Consider the following 12,197-nt stretch of genomic DNA (forward strand, 5'->3'; position numbering starts at 1 on the left):
CTCTTGGTTGCTTCTGGGGAGAAGGGTTTCATATATCACAAAACCATTGAGACAGAATAATGTGCGTTTGTCTTCTTCTCAAGACTCCAATCATCGGGAGGCGGTATGATGAGCTGCAGAATTCTTCTGGGCGTGATGGGAAGCCCAGGGCCATGGCCGTCACCCGGAGCACATCTTCCACTTCCTCAGGCTCCAACTCCAACGTCCTTGTTCCAGTGAGCTGGAAAAGGCCCCAGTATTCTCAGGTATGCAATCCTAGACCCACAGCCCTGGGAGGGAGTTTAGGGACCTGTTGAGTCCATATGGCTGGGTCATAAGGGATTCCCTCTCACCATCCCAAGGTTGCCCATATAGGTCTCAGCACTTCCAGGGATGGGGTCTTGTGGCATTCCAAGGAACCCATTTGCTCTTTGAACAGTTCATCACCTTGAGTTGAAGTCTGACTCTTTGCTGCTTCTATCCATTGGTTCCAGTTCTCTCAAGGCTTAGAAAATAAAATCTGGTCTCTCTTTCACATGGCAGCCCTTCAGAAATTCTGCCCCTCTGCCACTCTCCTAATGAGGCCAAACAACACATCCTTAGTTCTCCCAACCAATTCTATAGCACTTGGACTCCCAAAGGGTTGATAGGGCTGCACACCCAAAGACCACCCTGTCTGCTATCCACGGAACAGGCACCTCAACCATGGTGTCCATGCACGGGCTGAGCCATGCAGATGGCGAGGGGCGGGGGTACTGCTGCCAGATTCTCTGTAGTTCTGTCATCACAGCATAGCAGAGATGCCATTGGGCTTCCTGTCAAGTAAAACTTCTGCATTATTCAGGGGTCTTCTGTTGACTTGTTACAGAAACCCACTGAAAAATTACCTTATGTGGTAAAGAAACTTATTAACTTACTCATCTTGGCTTCAAGCACAGTTGGCTCCTAGTTCACAAATGTCAGAAACTGGATTCTTAGACTGTCTCCTCACTGTCCCCACCTTCCCTTCCCAACATCTTGGCCCTTGTTTTCCCCTCCAGTGACTTCATTCTCAGGCAGGGTTTTTCTATGGGAGGCCCAGATGACCTCTGGCAGCTCCAGGTTTACATGGTCTTTGGCTCTGATGACTTCAGAGCGACAGAGGCCTTTCCTCTTTTGACATCCATAGCAATTCTGAAAGATCTTGCAGGACATGCGAGGGAGGCATAGCCTCACTTAGTGGGAATGGAGCCTTCCCGAGATAAAAAGAGGGACAGTGTTACCAGAAGGTGAAGTGGGTGCTGGGAAGGACAAAGTGGGTGCCCAGGAGGACTCACCTTCTCTCTCAAAGGTTAGGGGAATGGAACATGTAGCATAGTGCCGGCTGCAACAGAGCAGGTTCTCAGTGAGTGTTCAGCTGAAAACTCCATTGGAAGAGAGAAGAAAATACAGCCCAATGTGTTCCTCTACATTGATTCCTTCCCAGAATTGTAAAATGACCACTAAGACTTAGGAAGATGGTTTAGCGAGTCTTCTGCCATTCCTCAACCTCAAAGTCCTCCTGTCTCTGACCTTGAGCAGACACCATATTGAGTGTCTGTCCCCTCTATAATTTGGAAAGAAGGATGCAGTGAATTGAGTTCCGTTAAGAAGAAAAATCTAAGAGTGGCATTGGCCTCCTAGCAGTTTCCACATAACAAACCGTAAATCAGATTAAAGGGGGGAGAATCATTTTAAAGAGATTAGGAAGATTGCTTTAAAAATTCTCAACTCACCAGTCATTCTGAGACCTGGGTTATCTGCCACTGGAAAAATGTAATGGTTTATAGAAGAATCCCTGTGGTCAAGGGGCTGGAAAATAGGTTTATGAAGGAAAGGAACTGAATCCATTTAACTTTAGGAAGAAGAAACTAAGAAAGATTTAATATGGCTTAAAACGAATGAATTTTTTCATTCTACAGAAAGTATTCTTCTATTTGAGAAAAAGAGACTCATGCTGTAACTTAATAGAGTTAAAGTGTAAGGAAAGCCTTGCTAATACTGAAAGTTTAACATATAAGAAAAGATTATCAAAGGAAGTGATAGATCTCCTTAAAGAACCTAGGGATTTATTTTCACATACACACACATATACACCCCTTGGGATAACTTAGATCACCACTGTCCAGCAGAAACATAATGTGAGCTTCATTTTACATTGTCTAATAGTTACCCTTAAAAAAAAAAGGAAAAACAGGCAAAATTAATTTTAATAATACATGTTACCTAACCTACTATATTTAAAATATTGTTTCAACATGTTTTCAATATTTTATAATTTTTAATTGCTATTTGTGTTCTTTTTTCATACTTTTGTGTATTTTACATTTCATTCTGTCTATATGTCAAGTGCTATTGCCCTGTATGGCTAGTGGCTAGAAAATTAGAGCAGATTTGCTCACAGGAACCCATAATGAAACCTGCCTTGTGTTTCTTTTCCAGAAGAGAACAAAAGAGAAGTTGGTACATGTCCTTTCTCTGTGTGGCCAAGAAGTAGGATTGAGCAAAAATCCATCAGTAAGTTCTGTCATGTGTCACAGTTATTTTGGTGTCGTATCTCCTTTTTCATTGGTCTGTTTTTGCCTTTGGTCATATAATTTAGAGGATTCAACTGTGAATGACAAGTATGATAGCCACCGTCTTGAGCAAACCCCTGGACTATTTCTCCCCACACCATGATTTTTAATCACACTGAGTTCAGAAACAATGAAAGACCTTGCTGGCTGTTTGCTCATTTGTCTGTGAATACTGTTTCTTTTCATTTTTTTAATTTCTTGGATTTTTTAAATAAATATGCCCAGAATGTCTTACAACATAAATGATAATCTCCACTGACCACCATGTATGACATATATGCTCATATCTCTTGGATATAATTTTACTCTCTGTACACACGCTTCTTACTCTCATGTCCTTATCTTACCCACATACAATAAAGATGAAAATAATGTTTCTTTGCATATAAACTTCCACTGATGTTACAATAAAAAACTAAGAATAAAACAAAAATCATACCATCAAGCTTTTGAATGAATGGACGATTGAAGAATTATAAGTAAACTTTGGAAGCTTTTATAAAATTTAGAAAAAATTGAATTAGGTATGGGAGTGTAACAAAAACAATAGAAGTGTCTGCTGGTTTCACCAGGTATTTTTGTTTCACCTGTATCACAGAATATTTATTATTTATGAAAAAGAAATAACAAACTAATTTCTCAACTAAAGTAAGAATTAGCAAACACATTTCTCGGTGGAGCTATTTTTAAATTTCAAAATGGATCCACTAACACATAATTCATGAGCAGGTGAAATATTAGAGGCTCATAAATACTTGCTAAAGTACAAAGTGATATTTCTTATCGTCTGGGAAAGCACCCCAGCCAGCCATCAGCTAAGCTGGGCCTCCATTTAAGTCATTTTTTTGGTGTTATTGATCAGTGGGTTTTCTGCGGCTCCTGTGACAATATTTAGGACAGAGGGGACAGTGGCAGAGGCAGATAGAGACTCCTAGCCCACAGTGAAGAGACACAAGTATGTTTTTCCTCTGCATTGCAGCACTGCCAACAAGGCCTACTTCTTATCGTCATTGTGGTTGGCACTTTCTCCTTCAGACTCATCCTGTCTGCCCTGTGCTAAGGCCTTTTCAGCTAAAATATTTACCTGGAGTACATTACAAATAAGAGAAGCAGCACTAACTAGGAAAGACAGCCTTCAGCTGAGGAAATCAGAAATCTCATGTCTCGTCTCTCGCTGACTAGTTGACTAGCCCTCAGGGCTCTTTATCTCATGTACCCATTTGCAATCCCTATGTAAAACCGTGTGTCAGGTGCTATAATGAGAGGCTATCATATGCATCATATACTATTCTTAAACACTAGAGGAAAAAAGTACACTTGAAATCCATTCATTCTTTCTACTTTTGAGAGATGTTTATCGTATTTAAATTCTTATAAATGATTTTGCCTACTTTTCAAGGACAACTAAGACATTATAATGGTTATACAAAGAATACTATTAATTTTCTTTAATATCAATCTATGTTCAGTAGAGGCTGGATAGCAAAACATTTACTCTCATTTACAGTTTATTATATACCAAGTTCTACCAAAATGGGTCAGTGAAAAGAATCTAAACATAGAAGTTAATCTTAAAACATTAACATACTAAAGATTTTAATAGTAAAAAATGTTTTATTTTGTTTAAATCTACAGGAGAGGAATTTAAGTATAAGTTATGGGCCTGGTTACTCACCTACTCTTCTATGGACAAGTATTGTAATTTTGGGCTTCTGTTTTTTTATTTCTTATCAATTGCTTGTTTATCTCTAAAAGGGTTAAATCCTTTGTTCCCACATTCATTCTACAATAATATATCTTGGTATCAGTCCTTAAAATATTATTTATATGTATTTGATATATGTGTGTAAACGTGTATAATTTCTAACTCTAATCAGTTCAGAAACAGTGGAACATTTTCCTGGCTGCTCCAGTTTACACACACACACACATACACACACATACACAGGTAGTATACAGTCTTCATCCATTAAGAAACAGCGACGTGATTCTTGAACATTTTCCTGGTGCATGAACTTGCGTCTTTGCCACGAGTTTAATCTGAAGGCACCTGTCCAACATAAATAATAAAAGAACATTCTAAAAATACCCACTGAAGGAATTAGGTGTGTACTGGAAATACGGTGCTCTGAAGAGCCAATTACAATTTTTCGTAGTACAAACAACCAAAGGGAGAACGGTTTCTCAGGAGAGGACTCTTGATTTGCAGGTGATTTTTTCATCGTGTGGGGATCTGGATCTGCTTGAGCACCAGACAAGCTTGGTATCTTCTGAGGACGGCGCCCGAGAGCAGGAGAACATGGATGACACAAACAGCGAGCAGCAGTTTAGAGTCTTCAGAGACTTCGACTTCCTAGATGTGGAGCTGGAGGATGGAGAGGTACGGTGTATTCTCTGTAAAAATAATCCCTGCACCCTTTTCCTTGACTAATGAAACTATTCTTTTTACCTGCTAAATAATGAGTTTTTGTAACAAGATCTTTAATTGGAAAGTTGTAAACTTTATTTTGAATCAACTTATTCAAAGTACAGCAGCTAAACTTTGGCAAAAGTTACCACACCCTTCCTGTCTGAGCCCACGGCAAAAGCTGCCAAGTTATTTCTAAACGGCAAAGACCTGAGTTTTAATGACCACACAAAGACTGTATGTGTGTGTGTAGTCCCAAGCTGGACTTAAAAAAAAAAATCACAAAAAACATTTCAGTTCTTAGCCTGTTCACTGGTACCTGGGTAAAATATGCTAAGCATTTAATCATTTCTAATGTGAAGTTTCTCTAATTCAATTCCTTCAAAGCTTGCCTGCTACAACATGAGAGCAGAGCCTGAGGGATCAAACAGTTTTGTGCTTGATGAAATCATTAGAACTGGAAACAAAATGCAATGCACACAAGAGAGCTCTTTGCACTGCTTAGCTCGGTGGCTGGTGTTCTAGACACTGGAGCAGCCAAATTCAAGTCTCAGTGGGCAAATGCAGATTCGTTTATTTTGGATGATAATCGTGGTCATAAGATACTTTCAGCTATGAATCATGTTTGCAAAAACAGGTATTGAGAGGAGGAGCATCACCTGTCAGTCACCTTCATTTCAGTAGCTTAGAGGCATGTTCCACCTGAGAGGCCGTCTTTTGCCTCATGGGATCAAAACTCAGTTCACTTAAGTGAGATTGGATGATGTAAAGGTGCCTGGTTCGGAACCTGGCTCATGGTGTTGTCAAGCTCATGTTTAACTGCACCAGATTTCCCAGACGACTCTCTGCTAGTCTTACAATTGAAGAGGCAGGCCCAGATCCCAAGTTTAGGATTTCCTGCAGTAGGTAGGCACCTCCTTACTTAACTACAGGCTTGTGGGAAATGATGCTTCAAGTAGCTGCTTACCTTCCCTAAAAGGATTTTATTACTGACCAACCCGCCTATGTCTAATTGAAGCCAAAGAGCCCTTTGCTTTTGTCCTTCCTGGCCCACTGATGACCCTGGATGTCTGCCCCAGCAGGAGAGAATCATGTCCTCGGAATAAAGAAGGTGTTCTTCACCAATTCTTTCCCTGGAAAACAAGCTTAGCAGGCCCAGTCCGTAAGCAGTATAAAGGCACTGCTATCATGTATCCTTAAAATAACTGCCAGCTTAATTTTCACCTAGAATTGCTTAAGAACCAATAAAAAGTATTGCAGGTTTCTATGATCCATAATAAATGATAGAGAAAGCATTCACTGAATGCAGTGAGGATTGTTTTAAGTCTAAAGCAAAATACAACTGTTTTGAATACTTTCAAAAATGTCTCTGAGACAGAGCTCAGAGTTCAGCTAGTGTCAAAAGACCAGCTCCCTGATCTGACAACTGACCTAATGTTTGCTCTTCGGTTAAAATTCAAGCTTGGACACCTGTTTCCCTCTGGAAGTTATACAAGGGAGGGAAAAAACGGATGAAGCAAGAGAGGCATCATTTCCTGTCTCGGCCAGAGAAAAATGTTATGTGAAACGACCTAGCAGGAATGATGTAAAGCGAAGTAATCCGACACAATTTCAGAACAGCTCACAAATTTAGTTTCTATCAAAATAAAGGAAGGAAAAATCTGGGATGCCCGTTACTTAAAAATAAATATTATGCTAATGTTTTTCAGGGACAAGAAATAAGGAATACTACACCTTTTTTTCTGGTCTTCTCTTTATTGTCCTAGCCAGCAGTAACTAAAAAATCACAGTGATTATTGTATCTTTCATTTTTAAGATTTTATAAGAAACTGGCTGGGCACAGTGGCTCACACCTGTAATCCCAGCACTCTTGGAGGCTGAGGCATCCTAGAGGGTCACTTGTGTCCAGGGATTTAAGACCAGCCTGGGCAACATAGCAAGACCCTGTCTCTACAAAAATTAAAATTAGCCAGGTGTGATAGCACATGCCTGTGGTCCCAGCTACTCGGGAGGCTGAGGTGGGAGTATCGCTTGAGCCCAGGAGGTCAAGGCTGCAGTGAGCCATGATTGCACCACTGCACTCAGACTGGATGACAGAGTGAGACCCTGTGTCCAAAAAAAAAAAAAAAAAAAAAAAAAATTTAGAAGAAGAAACTCACAGGGCTGAGAGTGTACATTTTATCCAAATAAAATAAGGCATTTGAGAATGTTTTGCTACTTCCCAATAAAATCACAATAAGGGATTCTAGCATTCTTGGAGTAGAAGAGTGAAGATGCCTGAACTTCAGAGTCCAACAGCTCCAGGTTTGAATTTCACCTCTGCCACTGACCTTAGCTATATGACCTTAAGCATGGATGCAATTCCTCTTGCTTTCCACTTCTTTGTCTATTAAGTGGGTATAAGAATACAGGTTGAGCATTCCTCATCTGAAAATTCAAAATCTGAAATACTCCAAAATTCTAAACTTTTTGAACACTAACACGACATCACAACTGAAAGATTCCACACCTGACCTCATGTTACAGGTCATAATCAAAATGCAGTCAAAACTTTGTTTCATGCACAAAATTATTTTAAAATTGTATAAAATTATCTTCAGGCTGTGTATTTAAGATATATGTGAAACATAAACAAATTTCATGTTTAGACTTAGGTCCCATCCCCAAGATATCTCATTATGTATATGCAAATATTTCAAAAATTTTTAAAAATCTGAAATCCAAAACACCTCTGGTCCCAAGCATTTTGAATAAGGCATACTCAACCTCTACCTGCCTGTAGAGAGCTGACATGAGGATTAAATAAAATAACCTATGTATAGTGTCTAGCAAAGTGTCAGGCATGTAGTTGGCATTATAAATGTTAGTCACCTTGTACTGTCATTGGTGAATAATTTTAGTATATCTTCATCTGATAAAGTTAGGCATACTTGGCGTTTAGATCAAAGCACAGTTGTCAAAGAAAGAAAGACAAGTCATTTTGTCATATCTATTCGTTTTCATTGGTCTCAGAATTTACTGAGTGATATCTACAAGAGTTTGCCCTTGAACTTTTTAGAATCTTTAAAAGGTGTTGTGTCTTTGCTATTAATTGCATATGAACAGTAAGCATCATGATCACAAACACTTTTAGCTTTGTGAACAGGCTCAGGTGATGCCACCTTTATTTCTAGTTGACGACCCTCATTCATGTTTCCATAACATTTAACAGTTTTCTCACGAACACATATTTAGGCATTCCAAAAAAAAAAGTGTTGAGGAGACCAAAGTTGTCACAGAGGTAGAAAGCTATTTCAGAAATTGTAATAATGATTTGTTATCCCAGCTCTATCATCCACAGCCAAAGGATTTGGAATTTCTGATGTTTAATGTTGACTTTTCTCTTTGGAGTTGGTGTATATTTACCGTTTCTTTTAAGGTGCACCTACTGAAGTGTATATCGTTAGCACTGTTGGTTAATGTTGTGTTAACACTAAGAGAAATGTTCTTGAGTATCTTTAATATAATCGTTGTAAATAGACCTTTTGTTTGTTTTTCTGTTCATTCAATCTGCTACCCAGGAACTTCAGGTAAGATGATGCTGTTTTTAATTCAAATATGCTAGTAGATGTTTTGCATCTTTGCAGATTTATAACAACATAATTGCTTTTTTCCTCCCTTCCAGAATATATATGCTTATTTGCGTGCATATTTCCATTTAGGTGTGTGATATAAGAGGTATTTTTCTTGGCTGCTCTAGTATGGAAATGTTTTCTAAAATGTAAATACATTTTTAAAACCTTTATATGCCTAGTTCTGAAAGTTGCATGATTATATCTCAGAGAAGTGGAGTTTTCAAATCTGATCTATGGCAATCCTATCATTTCTCATTAAGTGGTTGCACAACTGGATGGGTTTTATTGTTAAATTCTTGTATTAAAACTGAAATCACCAGGTACCATGGCTCCCACCTGTAATCCCAGCATTTTGGGAGGCTGAGGTGCCAGATCACTTGAGGCCAGGAGTTCAAGACCAGCCTAGCCAACATGGTGAAACCCTGTCTCTACTAAAAATATAAAAATTAGCCATGCCTGGAGGTGCACGCCTGTAATCCCAGCTACCTGGGAGGCTGAGGCAAGAGAATCCCTTGAACCCAAGAGGCAGAGGTTGCAGTGAGCCAAGATCACACCACTGCACTCCAGCCTGGGCAACAGAGCAAGACTCTGTCTCAAAAAAAAAAAAAGTGAAATTAACAATTTGCATCTAACTATATACCATACATACTTTCAATTGAATCTTTTTTTCCCCCAGGAATTAAAGGCTATCTCTATCTTTGTGTAGTGACTAGATAACTTTTCATCCAAACCAGGGCCCTTTTATAAGTAAAAGGGGGTACTAATAATATTTATACCCAAACCACAGGCATTAAAACCGGGATCATCCTGGGCAAAGTGACCTATGATCAGTCTCTATCTACGTATATCAGACTTACTCTAAGTAGAACATTTGGGGGAGTATATTTTGACCACAATGCACCCAAATTTCTTCAACAATAATTCTTGTTTGACAGAGTTCCAATATGAAAAAAAGTGTCAAAAAATAGTATTTCTAACATTTCTAGAATGTTTAATCATTAATACTTTCCCATCTCAGTGTAAACCCTGAGTGGTTTTTAAGTTTGATAACTGACATATACAGAGTGTTCATCTGGACTAGTCATCCTCTGCATTTTCTCACATGTAGGAAACTGCTTTGACTTTTCACTTTGTATGTAACATAAAATACAAATCTGACATTTGGGGGAGAGGAAGGATGGAGGGTGGGTCTCCCACTAGGGCCATGCTGAGAAAGCCTGGTTGAGTTTTAATCACCATGGACTTTACCTGGGTCCAGACTGCAACGTTGTTCCATCATCTCAACCTCTCAGCCACCACCAGGGGAACCATTTCAACACCCTTGCTTCTAATGGAGATATTACACCTTCCAGCAAGACAGCCAAACCTTATTCCTCCAAGAACAGCTTTCCCTGCCTCCCTATTTTCACACCTGATTGATTCAGGTCTTCACCAGAGCTGCCGCCAAATCAGCACTAGCAGTGACCTGTGCCTGGTATAGCCTTCTCCCACCTGGATGTCTGTATTCCTCTGCAAGCTCATGGTTCTGTCTCAAGTGCAGCATGGGAGACCTCCAGAATCGCTGCCTAAGATAGTTCATCCAACCCTTCCAGTCATTTGGCCCAAGAGAGTCAGTTTTTTGAATTTGTGTTTGTATATTTGTCCCTGTAATTTTCACATTCTTCTCTTTTTACTCTGCATAGTTAATATTCTGATTTTTCTGTATTTTCTTCCTTTCTTTACATATTGGATTTTCCTTTTCTTCCCAGAACTTTTGCCTCTTTCATATATTGTTTTATTTTCTCACTGCTGTGGCTATTTTTAAAATCCCAGTACAACAGTTAGCCATTTTCTACCAAAAAAAAAGAAAAAAACATATGGTGGTAATTTATCATAGCAGATACTGGATGTTAGAAACAATATTCTGAGTCTGCATTCTTTTTTATAATCAAACACCCCTAAGAGCAATCATAAATATCATATGTGAGGATGAATAATGATGATTTCTATATCTTATCCAGATTGTGCTTAGGATTTGTGCCTGTTGCCTTCTACCATGAATAGCCCAAGCAGACTTTGAAAAAGCTATGCCTCTGTTATATGACAGACCTGTGAGAATGGCAAGCTTGTTTCACTAGGAGACAGACACGACCCTCTGCTTTAAAACAGAGGGAAATTAATAAATGATAATGCTCATAAGTTTAACAGTAACTCACATCTCTCATATTATGTTGTTCACTGAGCTCTCATCAGAAAAAGTTGTTTTATTTTATTCCAATGAACCATCAGGCAGTGTTTCAAATTACCAGTAAATGAAAAGATTCTGTACTAGATTTTGTCAGATCATTTGTTTAGGTTAAAATTTGCATATCAGTCAGCTGAGTAATATTTGTCTTCCTTTATTCCTATCTTAACAGAAAGAAAAATAAAACCCAAATCCATTTCTAGAAAAAAAAAGTTATGTTAGTCAAATACACTTATTTATTAACTGATGGTTTGTAGAGAAAGTCTGAATGCAACTAAAAGCTTTCTTTAACACTTACATGGCCACTTAAGCTAGTTCTCGGTAATTCAAAATATACAAATCAACAATAATATTTGGGGCCGGGTGCAGTGGCTCAAGCCTGTAATCTCAGCACTTTGGGAGGCCGAGGCGGGTGGATCACTTGAGGTCAAGAGTTCAAGACCAGCCTGGCAACATGGCAAAATCCTGTCTCTACTAAAAATACAAAAAATTAGCCTGACATGGAACCCAGAAGGTGGAGGTTGCCGCAAGCTGAGATCGCGCCACTGCACCACTCCAGCCTGGGCAACAGCAAGACTCTGTCTCAAAAGAAAAAAACAAAAAAACAGTAATAGGCTGGATGTGGTGGCTCACGCCTGTAATCCCAGCACTTTGGGAGGCCGAGGCAGGTGGATCATGAGGTCAGGTGATCAAGGCCAGTCTGGCCAACATAGTGAAATTAACAATTTTCTACACCGGGACAATTATTTAAAGATGAGCCTAAAGCAAAAGTTAAGGTGTTGCCGCTCTGGCCTCTGCATAGTGCATGATCCATCAGACTTTGCCCAGCTGCTCTGATAGTCTTTAACTCTGCATTGTATCTTTGAAAATTGCTGTGGCAGAAATAGGCTGGAATGTTTACCTAATGCTCTTCCACTAAATACCCAAAGGATTCTGGAATGTGCTACAAGCAGCATAGCTCCTACTTTTTTCTCCTTCTGAAAACAGTACTAAACAGGGGCCGACCTCAGGGTGGTGGGAGTGGGTGACACCTCTTTTGAAGTTTTCATACTAATGGTCTCTTTCTTACAGATTTTTGAAAACACAGATCATTGGTAGTGTTTACCAAAATCAACTTTTTAAAAAATGTAATTATTACCCACTATGCCAAAGAAAAGTATGTAATCACTTCTAGCTATGACTTCACATGAGTTTACATGAAAATAGTGTGCTTTTACTACTTTTCACATTGGGTAAACAAAAGTTTTGATACCAAAGTCGATGAGGGCCTAAGAGTTAATAATGACAATATTTGTTCCCAAGCTATGACTAATTGAATGTGTGAACATGTGAGTGCAAGAGGATTTTGGCATAAAAAACCGGCTGATGGTGTGATTTCA

At 39.1% G+C, this 12,197-nt stretch overlaps 1 protein-coding gene across 4 annotated transcripts in view; it reads left to right on the forward strand.

The window, feature by feature from the left end:
- The window catches only part of FRY (FRY microtubule binding protein), a 448,961-nt gene that overhangs the window by 402,027 nt on the left and 34,737 nt on the right, over window positions 1-12,197 (forward strand). For all 4 annotated transcript variants that reach the window (XM_055096587.2, XM_055096586.2, XM_034936539.3 and 1 more), the window contains 3 exons: window positions 84-245; window positions 2,440-2,514; window positions 4,783-4,953. In XM_055096587.2, the coding sequence (XP_054952562.1) occupies window positions 84-245; window positions 2,440-2,514; window positions 4,783-4,953 (408 nt within the window). The remainder of the gene's footprint in view (window positions 1-83; window positions 246-2,439; window positions 2,515-4,782; window positions 4,954-12,197) is intronic.

Source organism: Pan paniscus, chromosome 14, assembly GCF_029289425.2.
Source record: "Pan paniscus chromosome 14, NHGRI_mPanPan1-v2.0_pri, whole genome shotgun sequence".
NCBI classification, from domain to species: domain Eukaryota; kingdom Metazoa; phylum Chordata; class Mammalia; order Primates; family Hominidae; genus Pan; species Pan paniscus.